The 23,392-nt window shown below is 41.8% G+C and overlaps 2 protein-coding genes across 8 annotated transcripts in view; one reads left to right on the forward strand and one right to left on the reverse strand.

Annotated features, from left to right (window-relative positions):
- RTN4IP1 (reticulon 4 interacting protein 1) overlaps nucleotides 1-2,120 on the reverse strand; it is a 54,425-nt gene extending 52,305 nt beyond the window's left edge. For 3 of the 6 annotated variants that reach the window (XM_048844889.2, XM_048844887.2, XM_075126615.1), the window contains exon 1: nucleotides 1,228-2,120. In XM_048844889.2, coding sequence (XP_048700846.1) covers nucleotides 1,228-1,528 — 301 coding nt within the window. In that variant the 5' untranslated portion in view covers nucleotides 1,529-2,120. The remainder of the gene's footprint in view (nucleotides 1-1,227) is intronic. The other 3 variants (XM_075126616.1, XM_048844892.2, XM_075126617.1) reach the window with 3 other exon arrangements.
- Nucleotides 2,121-2,210: 90 nt separating this feature from the next.
- On the forward strand, nucleotides 2,211-20,176 carry QRSL1 (glutaminyl-tRNA amidotransferase subunit QRSL1). Of its 2 annotated transcripts, none has more exons than XM_048844883.2 (11): nucleotides 2,211-2,362; nucleotides 4,530-4,689; nucleotides 5,523-5,621; nucleotides 7,259-7,355; nucleotides 8,495-8,671; nucleotides 10,179-10,354; nucleotides 10,466-10,578; nucleotides 12,754-12,946; nucleotides 14,688-14,805; nucleotides 18,167-18,372; nucleotides 19,696-20,176. In XM_048844883.2, exons 1-11 carry the CDS (start codon nucleotides 2,339-2,341, stop codon nucleotides 19,905-19,907), a joined length of 1,575 nt encoding a protein of 524 aa, XP_048700840.2. In that variant the 5' UTR covers nucleotides 2,211-2,338; the 3' UTR covers nucleotides 19,908-20,176. The 2 variants fall into 2 exon arrangements, with proteins under 2 accessions (XP_048700840.2, XP_048700839.2); XM_048844882.2 differs by lacking the exon at nucleotides 2,211-2,362 and adding an exon at nucleotides 2,481-2,994.
- Nucleotides 20,177-23,392: the final 3,216 nt, after the last annotated feature.

A 23,392-nucleotide genomic window follows, 5' to 3' on the forward strand; every position in this document is an offset into this window, starting at 1 on the left:
TTTATTTTTCATAGGTAGATGAGCATTGACAGGGCCAATTCTGCAATCATTAACCACACAAATGACCCCACTGGCTTCAGTAGGGCCCCTCAGATGAGTATGGGTTGCATGATTGGACAAACAATCCTATAACAAACAACCTGCCTTGTTTTGAGTAGTTTTGGCCCCAGAATACAAACAGAATACAAGTCCCACAAGGAGCTTCATGCAGGCAGATCCCTGATCCATCCAGATCTCTGTGTAGGCTCAGGAGTCTGCTAAGATGGAGCTCATTGCAGGATCAGGGCTTTTGAAGAGCGTTAAATTGCAAGTAATTGCTGTATCACTGACATTTTAAGCTCGATTGTTTAAAAAAATAGAAAGTTCCTTCAATTTTCCTCAAAGACCAATATCAAAATTTGAAATGCAAAGCCGCATCTTGCTGTGAATAAACAGTGAAATGTATGATTTTCTGTTATTTTAAGTTTTTGTTAAGATTTCTGAGCCTGCTACTGAGAACAATTGTTGGACTAGAAAAATGTCAAATGTCAATGATCAATCAGTTAAATGTACTGATTGGCCAAAGCCTTGAATTCAGCGGACCTGAAGAAGAGCTCTGTGTAAGGTCAAAAGCTTGTCTCTCTCACGAATAGAAGTTGGTCCAATAAAAGTAGGCACTGAGGCACCTATGCAACAGGAAGTTAGGACAAAGATGAGAAATAAACATTTTGGGGAATTAATTGTATGAGCCAACTGTCATGGGAGCTGAGGAAGCTAAGTGTTTTGCAGGCCTGGACCCTTGCACAATAGAAACCAAACTAACAGAAGAAGAAAAACACTTTAAAATTGAGTTGCAAGTTGATTCTCATTCTGATCATGAGTTTTAAGTCTGTGAAGAGCAGCAACCAGCTGCTTGTATTACTTGGGCTAAAACCCAGCTTAGTTTTGCTTTGGTAGATGCAGAACAATAGTCTAAAAATTCATCACTCCCCCTAACAATTTAACAGAAAAAAAGTTCTGCAAGAGGATCTTCCCACAATAATCATGGAATATTTTCCCAGACAGCCCTGTTTAAAAACTATTGGAGCCACAGGCATATTTTGGACTATGATTTACACCAACAATTTAATAAAAATAATACAGGTATAATAAAATTATATTTACAGTATGAACATGTTATGTTAAGAACTTAATCAACACTAAAATACACAAAAATATAATAATTCCTACTCAAAAAAAATCACTTACTTCTCATATTAACATCTATAGGGTTTAAACTTGCAGCATGGACTTTAATAATAACTTCATTTGGAAAATGTATTATAGGGAACATCATGTTATTTGTAAATCGTAGCACATCATTTCGCCCATATCTATCTATTATCCACGATGCCATAACTGTACATCTCTGACAAGAGAGGCTGATATTTCTATATAGACGGGGCTTGATTAAACTTTTGCTGCTTCTAAGGCAAGTTGCCATGGAACCTTGACTGAAAAGCAAGCCACTGTATGCTCTCCTACTAAACAGATGCATCTTTAAATACATTATTGACAACGCATAAGGTGGGATTGTTAATGACTCTAGCTACTATACTTGATGTGTAAAAATAATTACATGCTGGCTACACTGATGCTTCCCATCTCCACAGAGATAATTTTTAAGCCAATCAAATCCATGTATGTTTGCCAACTTCAATTTTTTTTAAAAAAATCTTTTACTATTTCTCTAATTCTTCTTTTACAACCATACGGGATAGGGGGAGGCCTGTCTAGATTCAATTTTTAACTACAAAGCTCACAGGTTTTGAGGTGTGAACGAGGCGGCCTGAACAAACTGGCTTTTCCCCACGAGCATCACAGCCCCCAGAGGCTCCCTAGTTTGAAAGGTGGGGGAAGAAGAGAGGGGCTCCCCCAAACCCGTTACAAATCACCAAATCTCAGTGCCTCAAGGACCCCTCCCCAGGCAGCTCAGCCTCCACCCACAAGACCCCGGCCCCCAGAAGTGAGGCAGCCCCCGCCTCGCTCTCCCGCTTCCTTGCCCTTGCCCTTGCCCTTGCCCCAGGTGCCAGCGCGTTCCCCCCTCTCCTCTCAGCGCGTCCCTGCCTGGCCTGAATCTCCTCCGCGCAGCGCGCACAGGCTGAGGGTCACCGCCGGGCCGCGCCCACTCCGCTCACCTCAGCCAATAGCGAGCCGACATCATGCCCGCCGGCGAAGACTCGAGCCAATGGAGCTGCTGCATGTTGAGGGGTGCATACCAAGATGGCAGCGCCCAGGCCCGGCCGGCCGAGCAGGGGCCTGACGCCCTAGCGGTGGCCGTGCGGGGTCCCCGGCCGGGGGGAGTGGCGGCGCGGAGAGGATGTTGCGCGTCTCCCTCAGAGAAGTGAGTGGGCTTCGGGCGCGTGGCGCCGACACTCTCCCCCCCCCCCCCCCCCCGTGCGGCTCGGGGGCTCCCACCTATGGGGACGGGACGGAAGCGGAACCCCGAGCTTTGCCTACAGCAACTGCCCGGAGCCCGGCCCGCGCCCATCGCCGTGGTATCGGGGTACCCGGCGTGCACGGTGTAACTTTCCCCGCAGCGCCCGACCCGGCTGTGCCCACGCGAGGCGCCCGCCCTTCTCCCCCACCCTCTCGCTGGCGGCGGCGGCGCCGCAAAGGCCAAGAGGGCGGCGGAGCGTGTTAACCCCGCAAGGGCAAGAAGTGGCGCAGCCGGCAGCGAGGAGGAGACGCGCTGTGGCACTGGCGCAGCCCCGTGCACACCCAGTCGCGCATCGGACGCTGCGGCCCAGCTGGGGCTAGGGAGGGAGGCGTTGGCAGGACACAGAGCAAGCAGCGCTCTTAATAGAAGCCGTCTCCTCTCCAAGGGGTGTCTAGGCTGCGGCGCATTGCCCATGAGCTAGTGACCAGACAGCAAGTGTGAAAAATCGGGACAGGTGGAGGATGGGTTATAGGGTCCCATATAAGACAGAGCTCCTAATATCCGGACGTCTGGCCAGCTTAGCTGAATACAGCCTGGTTAAAATCTTGTTTTCATTTTCTTTGGATGATTGTGTGTGTTTTAACTTATGAAGAGGGAGATAGTGGTGCTATTTGGAACAAGGCTTTGGCTGGTGAGTTTCCTCACCAGCCAAAAGCAAGTTAACAAAGGCTCTATGCAGAGTAGGGATTTGTAGCTGTGTTTAAAACCATCTTTAATCATAATTATGCTGCAAAACTTGTATTTGCATCCACAATAACCAGTTACAAATGATGGGCCTGATCCTGTAAACACTTGTGCACATGATGGATGTGATCGAGACTCCTCACATGCATAAAAGTTTGAAGGACTGGGTTTCATGTTACCAGTGTATTTAGAAATTGCTCAGGACATGACCAGAATAGCAGTGGCATTGCTGGTTGAGGCTGAAATGTTTTGAAAGAGTTGTGAAAGTTAGCAGAGTGCATTCTTAACTAATGCTTTTATTCCATCATAAAAGTACTACATGTATCAAATTTATCCCCAAAATTAAGGGTTGTCAAGGTTCCTCCCCCACTCTGAACGCTAGGGTACAGATGTGGGGACCTGCATGAAAAACCTCCTAAGCTTATCTTTACCAGCTTAGGTCAAAACTTCCCCAAGGTACAAAATATTTCACCCGTTGTCCTTGGACTGGCCGCTACCACCACCAAACTAATACTGGTTACTGGGGAAGAGCTGTTTGGACGCGTCCTTCCCCCCAAAATACTTCCCAAAACCTTGCACCCCACTTCCTGGACAAGGTTTGGTAAAAAGCCTCACCAATTTGCCTAGGTGACTACAGACCCAGACCCTTGGATCTTAAGAACAATGAATAATCCTCCTAACACTTGCACCCCCCCTTTCCTGGGAAATGTTGGATAAAAAGCCTCACCAATTTGCATAGGTGACCGCAGACCCAAACCCTTGGATCTGAGAACAAGGAAAAAGCATTCAGTTTCTTACAAGAAGACTTTTAATAAAAATAGAAGTAAATAGAAATGAAGAAATCCCCCCTGTAAAATCAGGATGGTAGATATCTTACAGGGTAATTAGATTCAAAAACATAGAGAACCCCTCTAGGCAAAACCTTAAGTTACAAAAAAGATACACAGACAGAAATAGTTATTCTATTCAGCACAATTCTTTTCTCAGCCATTTAAAGAAATCATCATCTAACACATACCTAGCTAGATTACTTACTAAAAGTTCTAAGACTCCATTCCTGGTCTATCCCCAAATAAGAAGACGACAGACAGACAGAGACCCTTTGTTTCTCTCCCTCCTCCCAGCTTTTGAAAGTATCTTGTCTCCTCATTGGTCGTTTTGGTCAGGTGCCAGCGAGGTTACCTTTAGCTTCTTAACCCTTTACAGGTGAGAGGAGCTTTCCCCTGGCCAGGAGGGATTTCAAAGGGGTTTACCCTTCCCTTTATATTTATGACAAGGGTGGAGGGAGGGAATTAGTTTTAGAAACTTGACTGAAATAATTCTTGCAAGTCATACCAATATTTCTAACTAGGGTCTTGCAATTTAAAAATGGAAACTGTCCTTTCAGATCTCTGCAGCACTGAAAGAAGGCCGAGTGACTCCAACAGAGCTTTGTCAAAGATGTCTCTCCTTTATCAAAGCCACAAAATTTCTTAATGCTTACATTACTATAGCAGAAGAGACAGCATTAAAACAGGCTGAAGAATCAGAGGAGCGATATAGGAGAGGTAAGTTACCCTAGATTTGTATTTAATTGCTGTTCTTCCATAAATTTTTTTGACTGTAGTGGATGGAACCTTTTGTTAGACTCAGTAACTTTAAAAAAAGAAAGTGAGGTCTACTGTTCATTTGATTTGCTTGTAGTGAACAACAATGGGGCCTATTGAGACTAAGGGCTCTGTGGACATATACTGATTGCACTTGAGGTCATCACCATTTACAAAAGATGAACAGGGGCAGGGGGATGAACAGGGGCAGGAGGAGAAGAATTTCAACCTGGTAGATCTGCTCTTCTGTCTAACTAACAGTTCCTACCATCCCATTGCTTCAGCAAAATGCCATTTAAGATACTTCAGCTTCAAGGCATTTATCCCCTTTGAGATTCTTCTCTGGATAATTAATAGTCAGCTGTGAAAGACTCTTTGTCCAACTACTAATTCCGAGCACAATTGCTGTGCATCAGAAGGCAGAATCTAGGACTCCTGGCTTGGAAATGGAGTAGATTTAAGTAGCTGTCTAAGGATGAAATAAGAATTGTATGGCTGCAGCTGAGGTGGTAAGCATCTTTTGGAATAATTTACCTAGTTTGGAAGCCACTTTCTGAGTTGCAGAGAATATGCAGTATGGAACTAAATCTGGCCTGAGCAAAGTCCTTAATGTTAGAGTTGAAAACAAAAGACCTTGTGTGAAAATATAACTTAAAAGCATTTGAGTACAACTCCTACTTCCACGTGAAAGTGAAGCTGAAGAGTAAAATAAAATGTCATTGCTGAGCAACATAGACAGTGTGTTTTACTACTTAGATTTTACTCTGTTGTCCTTGTACCAATTCGTAACGCAGGTCAGATACTGGGGGATTTAGATGGAATTCCTGTTGCAGTAAAAGACAACTTCAACACAGCTGGTATTGAAACAACATGTGCATCAAACATGCTGAAAGGTAAAGTAATGCGTTGTAGGCAAAGCAAACACCATTTTGAAGCTCTAGTCCTTTTCTCTAAAGCAGCGCAACCTACTTAAAACCTAGTCATTTTCAAAAAATGAATTCAAGTACTTTCAGGCACTAAACTTCCCTTATCTCCATCTGCCAAACTTTTGTGGCTTTTGCAGTCATATATTTAAAAACTATTAATATTGTAACAATGTAAATAAATGAAACAATGCAATATTAACTATAATCAATACATTAAAATGTAACTATTCTATCAACAGGTTACATTTTACTCTGTTACTGGAGAGTAGTCAGTGGGTTTTTTTTTTTCAAAAAAAGAAAAGGAGTACTTGTGGCACCTTAGAGACTAACCAATTTATTTGAGCATAAGCTTTCGTGAGCTACAGCTCACTTCATTGGATGCATACTGTTTTTTTTGTTTCTGTTTGTTAAATTGTCTTTCTACATACAAAAATGCAAACACAATTTTTGTTGTGTTCTTAGAGACTTGGTCCTAGTTCTTGAGCTCAACAGTTGTCTTTCATATTGATGTGAGTCATCAGTTCATAATTCTTTTATAATTTTTTGTTTTATAAAAAGCTGCTCTTTTTTTTTGCATACCCATAGCTCATTGTTTCACTTAGCAGTCCCATTAAGATGTTCATAGCATTGTAATATGTTTTATTAATAAAAGCACTATTATTTTCCTATTTGGAAAAAAATTCTTTCTCATGTAGCTGTGTAATAGACCACCACAAACAGGGAACATTAACTAATGAGGGTAAAGAGCGAAACTGATGATACAAAAAAGTGCTGACAAATACACAAGGTAAACAAACTGAAAAAATTGGGGGGGGGAAATCCTACTAATTTATTTCGATTTGTGTTATTGTGTTGTAACAATGAAAGGGGAAAAATTGACTATATCCATTGAACAGCAAGGGTCAAATTATCTAAAATTACCATTTCCTCTGCATGCCACCAAAGCAGTTGTGATTGATAGGGATAGTGTGGGTGAGAGTCTTGAGGGTGAAACTCTGATATAGGCTCTAACACAATGGTGGGCAACCTGTGGGCCTCATGCGGCCCGTCAGGGCAAGCTGCTGGCAGGCTGCCAGACCATTTGTTTACATTTGCGTGGCTATGGTTCGCCATTCCCGGCCACTGGGAGCTGCAGGCGGCTGTGCAAATGTAAACAAACGGTCTGGTGGCCTGCCAGCGGATTACCCTGACAGGCCGCAGGTTGCCCACCACTGCTCTAACATACTTCTCAGAAAAAGATAGCTGCATCAGTATTGGTCAGAGAAAATGTTAGAACTCTGGCTGCAATCACCCTGTTTATGTGCTCTTGTAACTGGCCTGGTTCTCCTCTCCATGTGAACAAGGTCTGAATTAACTGTACGATTCCTTCAGTCTCAGGAGAAGAAGACTCTAGGAAATAATAAAAGTGCTAGTTAATACTTATTCCTTGTTTGTTATCAATGAATTTTGATTATCACTGCTACTGTCACAAAGAAACTTGGTAGCACAGCACAATGACAGTTGCCATGCAGAGATGATTACTTTGAAACATTTGGAGGAGTAGTTATTGAAAGTCCTCCAGATGGTATCAGACAATTTTTTAACCAATCTGATTTTTTTTTAAGGTTATATTCCACCTTACAATGCTACGGTAGTTCAGAAGTTATTGGATCAGGGGGCTGTGCTTCTAGGAAAAACAAACCTAGATGAATTTGCAATGGGGTAAGTTATATTAAATATTTAATATCATTGCATAGTAATATAACTACAGTGTCTACTATGATTCATCACTAATCCTAAACTGCTGCGTTTATGCATGTTTGTTATATGGTGGTAAATATTTACTCCCCAGGGGTGACTAATGGAATATGATGACTGTCTGTGAACTTCTCACTGAATATTTATCCTATTAGGAAAAAGAAAAGGAGTACTTGTGGCACCTTAGAGACTAACCAATTTATTTGAGCATAAGCTTTCGTGAGCTACAGCTCACTTCATCGGATGCGTACTGTGGAAAATACAGTATGCATCCGATGAAGTGAGCTGTAGCTCACGAAAACTTATGCTGCATCCGATGAAGTGAGCTGTACTCATTTTCTTTTTGCGAATACAGACTAACATGGCTGTTACTCTGAAACCTATCCTATTAGGGTGTGTGTTCATTGTGGTATGATTTAAAGAAAAGAGGGCCAGACACTGTAGCAGCTGTGCATGGTAGGATGGGTTTGAGGGCATTAATTGAGTAGTATTTTCTTTCAAGGTGGCTTCTTTTTTTCTTAGTAACTGAATTAAGCATGAGAATTATCACATTGCCTCTGCACACAGTGTGCCTTGTCTTGGAAACCTTCTTTTGGTCCAAGAAGAGCTATGCTTTCTACAGAACAGTCTACACTGCCATCATGGTGTGGCACTTTCTTCTGACATACTACTTCAAGAGGTCATCTTGTGTGGTTTTCTCATACCCAATTTTGGTAGTTTACTGTATCTCAGGCTTGAAGACCTTTGTTTCAAAGCAGACTTATAACTTGGTTTGCCTGATGCTTACATGGTGTGAGTCCCCTGACTTCAGTGGAGTTATACTTAATTTACACTAGGGAGAATTTAGCCCTCAGTCTGCTCTGCAGAAGGAAGGAGTGAAGTTATAACTATAGGTTTTTATGATTTCCTGCAACTCTTTTAAAACAGTATTGGGGTCAGCTTCACAAGTAAATCTATATCAGCCTTTCCATGTCACAATCCGATTTGCCTGAAGGGCCAGGAGTAAAAGGTGGAATTGGAAGAAAAACATTGTATTAATAATGTGAAGTCTATAACAGGATAAATACAGACAACTATATTTCAATCTGAATTTCTCACACCAGATCTGGAAGCACAGATGGAATATTTGGACCAGTTAGAAACCCCTGGAGTTATTCAAGGCAGTACAGAGACAAATGTGTGCAGAACTCCCATCCTGAGAAGGAAGACTCCAATTGGTTGATAACAGGAGGAAGCTCAGGAGGTAGCGCTGCTGCAGTGTCTTCTTTCACATGCTTTGCGTAAGAGCCTTTTTAGAACCGTTAATTAAATGCTTCATAATGACTTGTGCACTTTTCCTCAAAATTTAATTTGATTTTTTGAATCTTTCAGTAACCTATTTATAGTGTAGTGCCTGGGGAAGGGAAGGTAATGTTTTTGTTTGAAACTGTAGGATTATTTGCATTGGTGTTGAAGAATTAGTTGTACCATGAAGAACACAGAGATACTGAAATGCATAACACAAATTAAAAGTGATTACATATAGGTACGTTTAAATCATTTCATTCCGAGCCCAGACATTCACTCCTCAGAGGCTCAATCAAAATTGCAACCAGCTTTACTAAAAATGTTGAGTGTAGCACAGGGATAGGCAAACTTTTTGGCCCGAGGGCCACATCTGGGTGGGGAAATTGTGTGTTGGAGGGGATGTGGTGTACAGGAAGGGGCTCAGGGCAAGGGGTTGGGGTGCAGGAACGGGCTCAGGGCAAGGGGTTGGGGTGCAGGATGCAGGAAGGGTTCAAAGTGTGGGCTCCAGCCTGGTGCCGCTTATCTCGAGCAGCTCCAGGGTGGCAGCAGTGCACAGCGGGGCTAAGGCAGGCTCCCTGCCTGCCCTGGCCTCACACCGCTCCCAGAAGTCACCAGCACGTCCGGCAGTAGCTCCTGGTGGTGGAGTGGGGCAGGCAGCTCCGCCACACCCTGTCCTCACCTGTGGGTACCACCCCCGAAGCTTCCATTGGCCGTGGTTCCCCATTCCCAGCCAATGGGAGCTGCAGGGGCTGGTGCCTGCAGGCAAGGGCAGCGCACGGAACCCTCTGCCCGCCCTCTTTCCCCCCAGGGGCTGCTGGGACGTGGTGCCGGCCGCTTCTGGGAGCAGGGCCAGGGCAGGCAGTGAGCCTGTCTTAGCCCCGCTGCGCCACGTGGCTGGCAATCCCACGGGCCGGATTGAAAACCTTGACGGGCCGGATCCAGCCCATGGCCCATAGTCTGCCTTCCCCTGGTATAGCAGGTGCAGTTTTGGTATAGAAGGGAAATCACAATGCACAGCCTCAATCTTAGAAAACACGAAAAAAGTAATATTCCTTGATGAACCAGCCTTGTTGTTAGATGTGAAGGGCGTATTTTATCAGCATGTCTTTGTAAACTGAAAACTGCTGCTGCTTCATACTAAATAGTAAAGAAAGGACTAGAATAAATGGGAGCACTTTAAATTATTCTCATATTTGTATATAAAAAAAATTCCATTTAAAAGCGTCAAAGAATCCTGTGGCACATTATAAGCTAACAGACGTATTGAAGCATAAGCTTTCGTGCATCTGACGAAGTGGGTATTCACCCACGAAAGTTTATGCTTCAATATGTCTGTTAGTGCTGTGGCAACTTATAGACTCTTTGCCGTTTTTACTGATCCAGACTAACACGGCTACCCCTCTGATAAATTTAAAACTGTACCTCTTTAAGAACAGATAAAATTTGGATGTGTTTTTGAAGTATTCAATTCTATTAATGATGGTTCTATTTAAACTGTAGGGCTTTAGGATCAGATACAGGAGGGTCCACCAGAAACCCAGCGGCTCACTGTGGAGTAGTAGGTTTAAAGCCAACCTATGGACTGATTTCTCGTCATGGTCTCATTCCACTAGTGAACTCCATGGATGTACCAGGAATTTTAACCAGATGTGTGGACGATGCAGCAATTGTATTGGGTATTTACTAGTGCATATGTCTTTGTATACAGTTTGTCTCAAAACCTTTTGAATTCAAGAATCCACTGTATTACTTTTTCTGTATGTCATGAGCTCTTTTTCATCTTTCAGGTGTGCTTGCAGGGCATGATCCTAAAGACTCTACTACTGTGCAGGACCCCTTTAAGTCATTTGAACTAACCTGTTTTACAGATGCCAGCAAGCTCTGTATAGGAATACCAAAGGTAGCATTTTCAACTTTATCACTGGAAAAAAAATTCATACCAGAGTAAAAACCTATATATCCTGCTCCCTGAGTCTGCAATGATTTGGATCTGCGGAGACAGCATGGGAGTGAAAGTGTGTGTATCTCATTGCTCGGTGTCAACCTCTTCAGGCCTTTATAGGGCATTGACTCTCTGTAGAGTTCTGTCCAGTCTTTGGAGGGAATGTTGTCTAGAAGTTTTATAAGAGGAGACTGGGAGCCTGAGTTCCTGGGCTTTATTACTGGCTCTTTCACCAGCTGCCTGTTTGACCTCAAACAAATCACTCTTTTTCTTAGTGCCTGAGGCTATGTCTACACTACAAGCTAGGGGTGTGCATCCTCAGCTTGTGTACACATATCATAGCTCGCCCGAGTATAAAGATCAGTGTAGTCATGGTAGCACATGCAGTGGAGGCATTGCAGAGTCGTGCCGCTTGAAACCAGGGGGCACATACTCGGCATAGCTCAGCTATGGCTTTTCTGCTGCTGCCGGTGCTACTGTGGCTACACTGCTGTTTATACTCGTGCTAAGCTCTCATCGAGCTACCGGGAGTACATGTACGCGAGTAGGAGAATCACATCCCTAGCTCATAGTGTAGACATAGCCTGAGTGTAAAATGGGCATAATACTCACCTCACAGGGATGTTAAGACTTAATAAATGTTTGTGGAGTGCTTTTGAGATCCTGGGTTGAAAGGCACTGTATTAATACAAAATACTGTTTAAAAAGATTTATTGTGCTGGGCAAAGAAGGGAATAGCAGGGAAAGGGTTCTAATTAGGGATCAGGTGTTCGAGGGAAAAAATTTAGGTTTTTATCTTTCTATTAATAGGCCAAAAAAAACCTTTTATGAATGTGTTTCCTTCTGTGAGATAAGGGGATAACAGTTGGATTTAAACATCCCTTCACTAATTGCAATCCAAGCGTTGTGCTAATACAGGTGAACCAGAACATTTAATCAAACAAAAATATCACTGAACAGTCTATTTTCATTGTCCAATTTGATTGAAATGCAAAAAGAGCATGTACAGTAATTTGTAAATTATATGGTAAATATTTCAATTTTAGTAATCCAAAATGGTGGTGGTAACAAGTAAGGACTTTTTTAATAAGTGATCTCCTGACAGTAGTGCCCCTTTTACAGTAGTGTGGATTTTTTTTATATAAGCAACTCTGTTAGTACTATGGTCAAGTCTGCAGGATTGGTCCCAGATTTTGACACTGAACTGACACTGTCTACAAAAGTGGATATTCAACTAAACTTAGGCTAATCAGGCTGGCTGTCCTTGTCTCCTTGGTATGGGCTTGTCTTCATGGGAAAGTTAATGGAGAATAAACTAGGATATAAATGTAAAGTGCAATAGCTATTCCACAGTAGCTCACTGCATAGACAGTCTTATTCCTCACTAATAGTGCCTTTTGCTGTTTAGGTTAATATGGTTAGGAAGCGTATGCTATTCAATAAACAGCAAAAAGGCACTTTTAATGTGGAATAAGAGTGTCTATGCAGTGAACTACTGTGGAATAGCTATTCTGGGCTATTTCCATGTAGACAAACCCTAAGAGTATACACAAAGTGAGGCTTGTCACCAACTCTCATATTATGAGACTTTTTTTTTTTTAGTGCTGAGTTTTGACCTAGGTACGACACTTGCCACTGGTGTGCTTTGGCCATTGTTTCTGCTCATTTAACATTCATAATGGGCCTGGTATCGTGGCTTAAAATTTAAGATGTGCTGTCCATGAACTGCACAGTCCCAGTTAATAGACTGACAAGTGGGCAGCTTTCTATCCAGAAATTATAAAATTGAAGCAAGAAGTGCATAGTGAAATGTTATGACCTGCATTATGCATGTGTTCAGACTAGATAATCGTGATGGTCCCTTCTGGTATTAAAAATCTCTGAAACTTATGAACTTAATATGATTTAATATCCTAACAGTCAGCAAAAACATAAGTCTAATAAATACTTAAACTAGTGCTCATCGCTGCATTTTTTTTTTTAAACAGTATTTACATCTAATAGCATATTACATAGTTTGGCTTGCTTACTGTCAACCGATAATTTTACGCGAGTTTACTTTCAATGGTTCTTAATTATTTGTGAAGATGCTTATGCATAGAATTCATTTCCTAACTTTTGTTCTCCACTAAGGAATATCATGCACCAGGATTATCTAGTGAAACTCTGGCACTTTGGTCTAAAGCTGCTGACCTCTTTGAGAATGCAGGTGCCAAGGTGATTGAAGTGAGTCTACCCCACACACGTTATTCAATTGTATGCTATCATGTGCTGTGCACATCAGAAGTAGCATCAAATATGGCCAGGTTTGATGGACTAGAATATGGTAAGTTTAAGTTTTCAAAGGAAAAAGGGCTATATTACATATAATATAAAGTAACATTCACTTTGTTGATCACTAAGTGGCATAAAGATGCCTGTCATAGGTGTGTGCACTGTGGTGATTTAACATACATGGTTACCTGCATTTCATGGTTGAATGTTAGGAGATATCCCAAGCGATCATGAAACTTGCACTGGCTTTCTGCTTGTGGCGAAAAGATGAAAATAATTTGTTTTCAGAAACTGTGAATTATTAAAAGCATAAAGTGGTCAATATATACATTAATGTTTTGCCATCTTATTGGGTGAGATACTGTGCATTAAAATATTTAGAATTTAGAAGCACTTGAGTAAAAAATCCCATCACTGGATACATCCAAAGACAGGCCTGGCCAAAAAAAAAAAAAAAAAAAAGGCAGCCTAATTAATGTAAACAAGGGAATAGTCCTGAATTATCTGGGAAATGAACCAGATAGACTTAAAAGATCTTTTTCATGATTGTATTTTGTGGCTTGACCAAGATGGGTTGTTGTCTTAATGGTTTGCCATTTTAGCATGTCTAATGAGTGTATCACTTGATTATGGTATGTGTGGTACTGGTGAGTGAAAAATAAAAATGCAGCTAATTTCTGAAGTCAGTCACTCTCCATGCATTAAAATAAGCCAGGACTATCAAAAGATTAGTATTATATCTAAGTTTTTACCAGATAGTAATTTGAATTAGGTGTAATAACTTCCTTAAACATCCCCATTGCACCTGGCTATTGAAGGACGCATGGTGCTTTTCTCCCCCTTTTAACTATGCTTTTCCTGTGATTTTTTTTACCCCCTCTTCTTTCTTTTTGTCACAAACCCACCATTATAATGTTGTTTATAGTATGTGACCTTTTTGGATTCTTTTTTCTATTTAACTAATGCTCACATTCTGGGGTTTTGAGATATTGTAGCTATCCCCAAAAACCCAATACATAAAAAGACCTTGATTTAGACTCAATCCTCTCTGTGTACCTGTCCCTGCCTCACAGAATTAAGTGATTGGCCAAACTCTTAAGCAAGTGCAGCTTAATTGAAATCAGCGGAATTTCACTGCTTACGCCAGTGCTGATTGTCTGAAGTTTGGGTGTTCTTTAAGTTATGGGAAGATTAGGGCCTGATCCAAAGTTTATTGAATTCATTCCACTGAATCTCATTGAATACAGAGAGCTTAGGATCCGACCCCTTGTAAATAAGTGGTTGCTTTTCATTTCGGCAAGCAAGTTTTTAGTCTGAGAGAAATGTTCTCAGCTGTGTTCTTTGAGGAGTGTACTGTGCAGCACAAAGGATGTATGCATTGTTCAGATCAGTTTTTAGTCTCTACTCAAAATAAACTGAAGGGTGAGCTATCAGTGTTACTGAAATACTTCTACACCTTCATGTCGTGAAGGATAAGAGTTCTCTCTACCTTCCATGTCAGACTGAAGATCAGAGGCAGGAGTGTTCATATTGTAGCACACTCCATTGTAGTTCTCAGTACAGATAAATAGAAATATTTCACTTCTAGAGACCCCAAATGTATAGTTGCAGTATGAGTCCAGAATTCATTTAATATTTAGCTTAAGTTTTTAGTTTTTGTGTGCAAAAATAGCATGTTAACATCTAGTGCACTTGACATAGTATGTCATTGTGAAGGTCAATAATTTATATTGTTTAATAGTTTTCATGGGCCTTCAGGATTTGTTTCCAGATCACTGGTGGTTTATTTTTAGGACACCGTTCCAGTATGGACAAGTCCACAGAAGTCATGTATGCTGCAACTCGACGGGAAGGGTTTAATGATGTTGTAAGAGGAAGAATTCTGTCCGGAAACTACTTTTTGTTAAAACAGTAAGTTCATCATATTTTAAAGCTCAAATGTACCATATTAATGACTTATTTATTAAGCAGCTATGATGAAATTACTTATGTTGAACAAATTCTTTGTTGCTAAGGCAATATCTATTTATATTGGTTTAAGTGTATAATATGTAGCAAACCATTATTAATGGCTAAAAAGAATGCTTTCCTTTACTCTTAACTGGAAGCCTTTTGAATTTAGGAAGGTAGAACAACACGTTGTGTGATTTGCATCTTGAGTAGCCTATTGGCACACTTGGATTAAGCTATGCAAAAACATAGTCTGTGATGTTTGTCAGTGAAATCAGAATAGAGCCCTAACTATTCTATATTTAAATGTTCTGTGGCCATCAGCATCAAGCTGATTTAATCTTGCTATAGTTCTCCAGGTATAGAAACATTTATTATGTTCTACTGATGCCTCTCATGGAAAGCCAGATGATGTGGCACTTAGTTTATATATCTCTCTCACCTTCCCCACCTCTTTGCTTGAGTCTACAGAGAAAATAAAATTGTACTGGTGTGATCAAGTAAACACATTTATTTTTGTGAGGAACCTTATGTTTATGCAGTTCAGCTGAATGAACATACTTTTAATTTCCACTCAATCTCAATCTGTCTTCATTTATGACTATAATTGGAGAATGCCACTTTCTCTGCCTCCACCCTGTTAAGATTCCAAACAATGAGGATTTCCACATTGCCACAAAACAACTGACACGGGGTGTCATAATTATTTTAAGAAAACTGAGTGTTGCAGACTAACAATCTCCTGCCATATCCTGACTGAACCGTATCAATTAAAATAAACTTTATTGAATTAAATTTAACATCTTTTGGAATTCATTGTATTAAAAGTGTTTATGTACTATTGTGAGATAGTGAGGAACTGCTTAAGCAGGAACACAAGATTAATACAATCTCTGGAAGGTATTAGTAACTTCACACATATAGTTCCAAAAAGACTTGAAGTGGATTTTTGAGGAAATACCTTGGGGGTCAGGGGAATGCAAATTCTTCCCTCTGAGCTTTTTGAAGGTAGCCCCCAGGAATGGGACCCATTGTATGCTAATTACCTGTATCTGGAAACTTCAAATCAAAGACCCGTGAACTGAACCTGTTATAAGTATGTTTGTTCTGAGCTGAAGAAGTCATGAACTGGGAATCCTCAAAGCTGTCATGAACTGGGAATCACAAGGACTCCCCTAGGGTCCTCTGAAGGACTTACCGTGTCAGAATCTATGTTGGGGTGGGAGTTCCTGGTAAGCTTATTAACAAGAGTGTATGTTTTCTCTATAGTGCTTTTTACCTTAAGAATACAATAGGCTTGCACAGAAAGAACTGTTTGGTACCTTATATCTGTAGCAATCCCTCTGTTATCAGTCTCTGAAGAGAAAGCAAGCAAGTCTGCTTAGGCAGATTGTCTTTGCTGGGAAATATACAGTGAAGGCAAAAAACTGTGCAGCCTGGAAATAGGGAGAGAAACATGGGTCTCCACCCAGAAAGGCGACCATTGGGGAGCTGGAATCTGAGAATGGGTACCTTTGCTGAACCACTGAGGGGAGATGCAGGTGCAATTGCCCTAAACTGTGACACTGAGCACACACAAGAATATTCCTGCTACTTTAAGCTCTTAGAGCTAATAAAAGCTGGGTGTCTTCACGACAGGGATGTCAGCATATGAGCAGCCAGCCCCTCTGAACTGTCAATATTATTGCTAAGCATCCTCAATTTAGTGTTCTCTGATGACATCTGCCTAAGCCATCTATCATAAATGTAGGGTGAATGCTTGATAACTTGTGTGGGTCAGTTTTGGTGAAGGAAAACAGGAGTGATTTCTACAAGAGCTAAGCAGGGGGGTGTCTCAGCACTTTGCAACAATCCACAGTAAATGAATCATCAAGAACAGAATTTAGGGTTAAAATAACATTATCATAATTGCAGGAGAGCCATGTTTGTTCTCTGCTATATTCAAATTACAAAATATTTTCTTTAAGATGTAAAATCCATAAAATAACTAGATTGATGCTTGAAGTTATGCATGCTTGCATATATCGTCAGTGAAGTCTAAAATGTATCTACTCGGTCTCTTCTCCTATAAATTCTTTAAAAGTAGTTAGGGTAAAAAAATGTAAACCAGGAAAACTGGTTAAAGACTCTTTAGTCTTACATGAGTCTTGAACATTTTTATTCTGCAACTAACCTTTTCCTTAGTCTGGTAGGTGGGGTTTCATAAATAACCCCAGAAAGAGCCATTTTCCATAATACAATGGATTTGCTGTCGGAGATCCATGATATCTTGATCTTTACAATCACTTTGGAAGAATAAGTACCAGGTTCTCTTGAAAAGTTAAGACACATTCAACTTTGTTTTCAGTACAACTCTTCAGCAAATCAGATCTTCAGAGTGATCAGCTGACAGTTATGTACTGGATAATTTGGATTGTTTTATCAGCAGACACTGGCATTTAGTTATTTACCCTTGACTTACAATACATTTGCTAATTACCCATAAAATGTTTACAGTACCAGTTATTTTTGACTAATAAATTCTTTTGAAACTGAACCTCTAAACTTGACATTAAATCCTTAAACTCAGGGTAATGCTGCATGTGATGTAGGAATGAAATATAAAATTGTCAGTTTTTCTGCTTCAGATATGCGGAAAAACAGATTAATTCATAGCCTCCTTCAGTCTAAACTGCTGCTTACATAAAGTAAATGACTGTGGGAATTTTAGACAAAGACCTGGTGTGCTTCTCTATAATAACAATAAGAAGGACCAGTAGCAAAGCACACACCTGAAACATATAACTTTAAGCATGTGGGTAGTCCCTGTGAAGTCAAGTGGGACTGTTCATGTGCTTAAGTGCCTTGCTAGATAGTCCCTAAATGATTGATAAATCACAACTATAAGACAACAGTCATTTTTTTCCAGACATCACTTCCATCATGCAATGAAGTTCAGTAGATAAGTAAACAATAAGGTTGCAGAAAAAGACTGGGTCATAAAATACTATCTTGATTTGAGCCTACCCTCCACTTGGCTTGTGTTTTCCTTCATTTATATTCCCTCTCCACTCTCTTCAGTGGTGTTTGCCCCAGGTCTCTCCCCAGATCTGTTTCGTGGCTCATCTTTAAGAATATGCTTTAGTGCCATTAGTTCATCTGCAACCATGCTGCTTTGATGACTGATCTTGTTCTCTGTTGAAACCCTAAGTACTTGTGGTGCAGCCCTTCAACCCAAAGGGAACACTGGGCTTGTTTTTTTTCCCCCCAGTAGCCACTTAGCAATTTAAATTCTTGATGGTCTTAAACTTAACTTCTAACACCAGTGACTATTTGTTCCTAGGAATTATGAGAATTATTTTATCAAGGCCCAAAAAGTGAGACGACTCATTGCCAAAGACTTTGTGAATGTTTTCCATAGTGGTATTGATGTTTTGCTCACTCCCACCACTCTAAGTGATACAATACCATATGTGGAGTTTATCAAAGAAGACAACAGAACCCGCAGTGCACAGGATGATATTTTTACACAGGCTGCAAACATGGCAGGTAAGTAGAGAGAGAAGTGCATCTCCTTAGCTTATTTCCCAGCCAGTCTTCAATTTAGTATCCATTCTCTCCAGCCAGCTGCCCTCTTTCTATAGGACCTCTGTATAGAAAGCAACTGTCTGAACCAAGTTGTCAGCTTGTTTCTCTGAGTAGCAAAGCTTATATTGACCATAAGATGGTAGCAGTGTGAAGTGAGTTCATTCATTAAATGTGCAAGAATTTAAGTATATAATTACTTCTGGAGGATTCTGCACCAAAACATAAATTTTGCACCAAAACATTAAAAATTTGGCACACAATTTTAAAATTCTGCATATTTTATTTGTTAAAATAACACAATATAATCATGCCCAATTATTTTGGTAATTTATTTCAAAATACCTGTCGGCAAGTATATCTGTAACAACACAGACAGAGATTCAGGAAACTTTTTTGATAAATAGATTCCTTACTAGGCATATTAATACAGAACTTTGAGTAGTAATTCATTTAAACTGCAGTACAGAAACCTATTTCCCACACCCCTCAAGCAGTGCAAAGGTTTGGGGGAATCAGAGGTAATGGAGGAGCTGAGGGAGAGGGAAGTAATTTCTGGAAAGAAGCCTGGGAGTGAACCTAGAGGATTGTTGAGTGTGGTGGGAGAAGTATGGAACAGGTGGTATTTCGGGGGGGGGGGGGAGGGGAGGAATTGTTTGGGAATTGAGTAGCCTCCCCCTACAGGGAGCCTGGCTGACCCCCCCCCCCCCCCAGCCTCTCTTCAGTCCAACACATCTGCCCTTGTCCCCATGTGGCCCTGCACCCCCCCTTCAACCCTGGTGCAGTGCTGTCACCCTGGTAGTTCCTGTGCCACCATCTCAGTCTGTGATCCCCCAGCAGCCCCGCTGTGTCCACCCCCACCCCCCCCATATCCCATGCCTTCTCACCTGGGTCCCACAGGCATGTTGTGAGGACCGCAACCTCTGCCCCATTCCTGTCTGACTGGCTGCTCCAGCTGGTGAGCCGGCTGCCCACTCTCTGGCACCACAAGCACCTGGTGGGTGAAAGGTGCAACTGCAGTGCCTCTCTGGCAGAATGTATTTTCTGTGGGGGTGGAGAATCTGTGGGGAACATGAATTCTGCACATGTGCAATGGTGCAGAATTCCCCCAGGAGTAATATAATCTTGGTTGTACTGCTAAAATGCAAAGAGACAAGCCTTAAAAGCTTACATGCATTTGTTTTGGTTATTTTTCCTAAGAGTCTCGTTTGTAATAATTCTAGCAATATGTGTAATAGCAAATCCTGCACATGTGATGTTTTAATAATTTTGCTTTTTCCCCCCCAGGGCTGCCAGCCATAACTGTTCCTACAGCACTTTCAGAGAAAGGTTTGCCAGTTGGGCTTCAGTTTATTGGACGTGCATTCCAGGAGCAGCAGCTTCTTACTGTAGCCAAATGGTTTGAAAAACAAGTAAAATTCCCCATGATACAATTACAGGGAATAATGGATCATGGTCACACTGTCAGTCACCATCAGAAATCAGCCTTTTTTTCATAACAGAGGACTTGGTGGTTTTCGTAGCAGAAGTAAGGAGGATTTTAGAATATTTCTCAATCACTTTGTACTGTTTCAGATTGAAAAGAAATGTAATCCTTCCATTTATCTGTGCAAATGACAGGCTGTAGAGTCTAAAAACATCTGTATTCAAGCAGAATGCAAGAGCGAAGCAGGGAAGCTTTGTTACTGTGTGATTAAACTGAAGTGAGGCCCCTGGTATGTTCCCTACAACTGCATGTATAGTTTGAATATATATTTTTTTCATGGTAGGTATAAAGTGTATGTCTTGTAATTATAGAGGTGCTTTCCCTACCCTTCATACAAAGAAACCTGCGGAATTCATTCCTTGGTGGAACAAACATGGGCTTCTTCCTTAAGCATGTATAGTTTCCAGGAGCTCTGGTCTCCTGCTGCCTCCCAGGTTACATGGCTCCAGTGAAACCAAGCCATGAAGGAGTCCTCAACCACAGGAGGCCTTAGTGAAGCTCTGCACTCAACTAGATTGGAAAGAGAGGGAAAGATGAGAGTGTAGGAATGTGTGAATGGAAATGCACAAGAGCAAGAAGGTAGCTAAACCATGTACGGTGCGGAAGAGTCATCTTTGTATGGATCCTGGAGGCTGCTGTGGTACTTAGAAAGCCTTTCCACAATAAGGGCTAATTGCAGATGTTTCCTTTGAGAAACAACCCTCTAATTTTCAGAAATTGCTCTTCCTCCTGCCCCTTCTATTTTGCTATAATCACAGCTCAGGAACCAAAATCAGAGGCAGTTTCATAAATTAATACATTCTTTTCTCCAATGCCTACAATGAGGAAATGTATCATCTGACTGTTGAACGTTTCCAACCCAGATGTTAGAATGGAAGATTTAAGAAACAGCCACTAACATCTGCAAAATTTACCCTCAGGAATATTGTTTTCCACTTTACCACCATGAGTGCTTATTTCTTTGTAACTGTTGCTCATTTTTAGATGCTCCATTTTCTTCTCACAAGCTAAGATGGTGAAAAGAAATGAGATAATTATGGTGAGGGACTAGAGGATTGGAGTTTTTTTAAGAACAGGTTTGACAAACACCTGTCAAGGATGGTTTAGAGTTACTTGGTTCTGCCTCAGGAGTTGGGGGGGCTGGACTGGATAACTTCAAGGTCCCTTCAAGCCCTACATTTCTGATTGTATGAGACCTCTCTTGTTTAGGATCCAGTTTGTCAGTTTAGACTTAGTGTTGATTGATATGGAAACATACATTAGAAGTATTTCACTTTTCAGTTACATTTATTATATACGTTTCATTTAAACTCTTGCTTTTCATCTCCCTGAATACTAGTTGTATGTCTTACACAGCAGCTACTAGGAAACAGCTACTGGTCCTACATATTTATCACTTATCGGTCAGTCTAGTCCTGGGACTCGCTGTATGTCTGAGGACCCATAGATTCCATTCCATCATCCTGGCCCCTGCAGCATGGTGTGTAGATTACACCCCTGGAATCCCACTGTGATGGGTTGGATCACAGAAACCCCCTGGGGGCTGCCAACTGATGTGCCAAAACTACTTCTGTCCCTCCTTTCTTCCCCTGGCAGCTTGGGACTTCAGTGTTCTGGCTGGTTTGAGCCAGACCTGCTAGCCTGCTGTAAACCTAGCCCCAGGTCTGAACCATGTCCCCTAACAGCTGTAGGCTTAAACTGAAAGCAGCTTAAGCAGTGTTCCTGTCTTTAACACTCAGATGCCCAACTCCCAATGAGGTCCAAACCCCAGATAGATCAGTTTTACCCTGTATAAAGGTTATACAGGGTAAACTCATAAATTGTTCACCCTCTAGAACACTGATAGAGAGGTATGCACAGCTGTTTGCCCCTCCCTTCCCCCCCCCCCCGGTATTAATACATACTCTGGGTTAAATAATAAGTAAAAAGTGATTTTATTAAATACAGAAAGTACAATTTAAGTGGTTCCAAGTGGAAACAGACAGAACAAAGTGAATTACCAAGTAAAATTAAATTAAATATATGCAAGTCTAAGCCTAATACAATAATAAAACTGAATACAGATAAAATCTCACCCTCAGAGATGTTTCAATAAGTTTCTTTCACAGACTGGACACCTTCCTTGTCTGGGCACAATCCTTTCCCATAGTGCAGCCCTTGTTCTAGCTTAGCTGGTAGCTAGGGGATTTCTCATGATTGCAGCTCCCTTTGTTCTTTTCCACCCCCTTATATGATTTTGGCACAAGGTGGGAATCTTTTGTCTCTCTAGATTTCCCCCCCCCCCCCCCCCCGCCAATGGAAAAGCACCAGGTTAAAGATGAATTTCAGTACCAGGTGACATGGTCATATTTCCTGTGAGACCCTAAGCCTTCATTCTTCCCAGCCTGACTCACAGGAAGGCCTGCCTGCAAACAGAGCCATCCACAGTCAATTGTCCTGGCTGATGGGAGCCATCAAGATTCCAAACCACCATTAATAGCCCACACTTTGCATAATTACAATAGGCCCTCAGAGTTCTATTTCATATTTCTAGTTTCAGATACAAGAGTGCTACATTCATACAAATAGGATGAACACACTCAGTAGATTATAAGCTTTGCAGTGATACCTTACAAGAGACCTTTTGCATGAAGCATATTTTAGTTACATTATATTCACACTTCTCAGCATATTTTCATAAAATCATGTAGCATGCAACATCACATCCACATTGTTCCCTTAAACATAGGCAAAAGAGGAGGAGCTGGTGTTCCTCAGCTAGCCCAGAGTGAGCTGGGAAGGACAGGAATAGAGCCTTTAAATACAGGACTTGCTTTCTCTGGTAAGGTCAGAAGTGGAATGGTTCCAAGGACAACGAGGAAACCCATTATATAATGGATAAAAGCACTTAATTTTTTGTCAAAATAAGAGATACATTGATGCCTCTTTTCTATAGGTAACAAGGCCAGCCTTTGGGGTAGGCGGTCCAGGTGGAAGCCCAGGGCGGCCTACCAAAGAGGGTACCATGTGCAGAGTTTGCCTGATTTCCGCCTGGTGTGCCAAGAGCCAGTTGGGCTGGGGGAGGCAGCAGGCAGGCAAGCAGCAGCGTCTGGAGAGGGTGGAGGGACCCAAGTTGCAGAGAGGTAGTTGTTGGATGACCAGCAAGGTTGCTCCTCTGGAGCAGGGGTGCCCCCCCCCCATTCCACTGCCCTGTGCAGCTGCTGCTGCTCCTGTTTCACTCCCCTCCAATCCTCCCTGGAGTCACCCCTGGCCATGCTGCTCCAGACTGGGAGCGTCCTCCTGTCTGTTGTGCAGGGAGGGTGGGGGAGGCTGATGGGGTGTCCCCTTCCCCCTGCCTATGTACCTGGTCTCCCCTGAGCCCCCACTGATGGGACGGGGGAATGTGTCTGTGCTGCTGCTTCTCTGGGTCCCGAAGCTGCCAGCAACTGCTTGTGTCTGAACACACCTGCAGGCTCCTGAGTGTGAGTGCTTTCGTAAAGAGACAGTGCACTCACACTC

This window comes from Caretta caretta, chromosome 3 (genome assembly GCF_965140235.1).
Source record: "Caretta caretta isolate rCarCar2 chromosome 3, rCarCar1.hap1, whole genome shotgun sequence".
In the NCBI taxonomy this organism is placed as follows: domain Eukaryota; kingdom Metazoa; phylum Chordata; order Testudines; family Cheloniidae; genus Caretta; species Caretta caretta.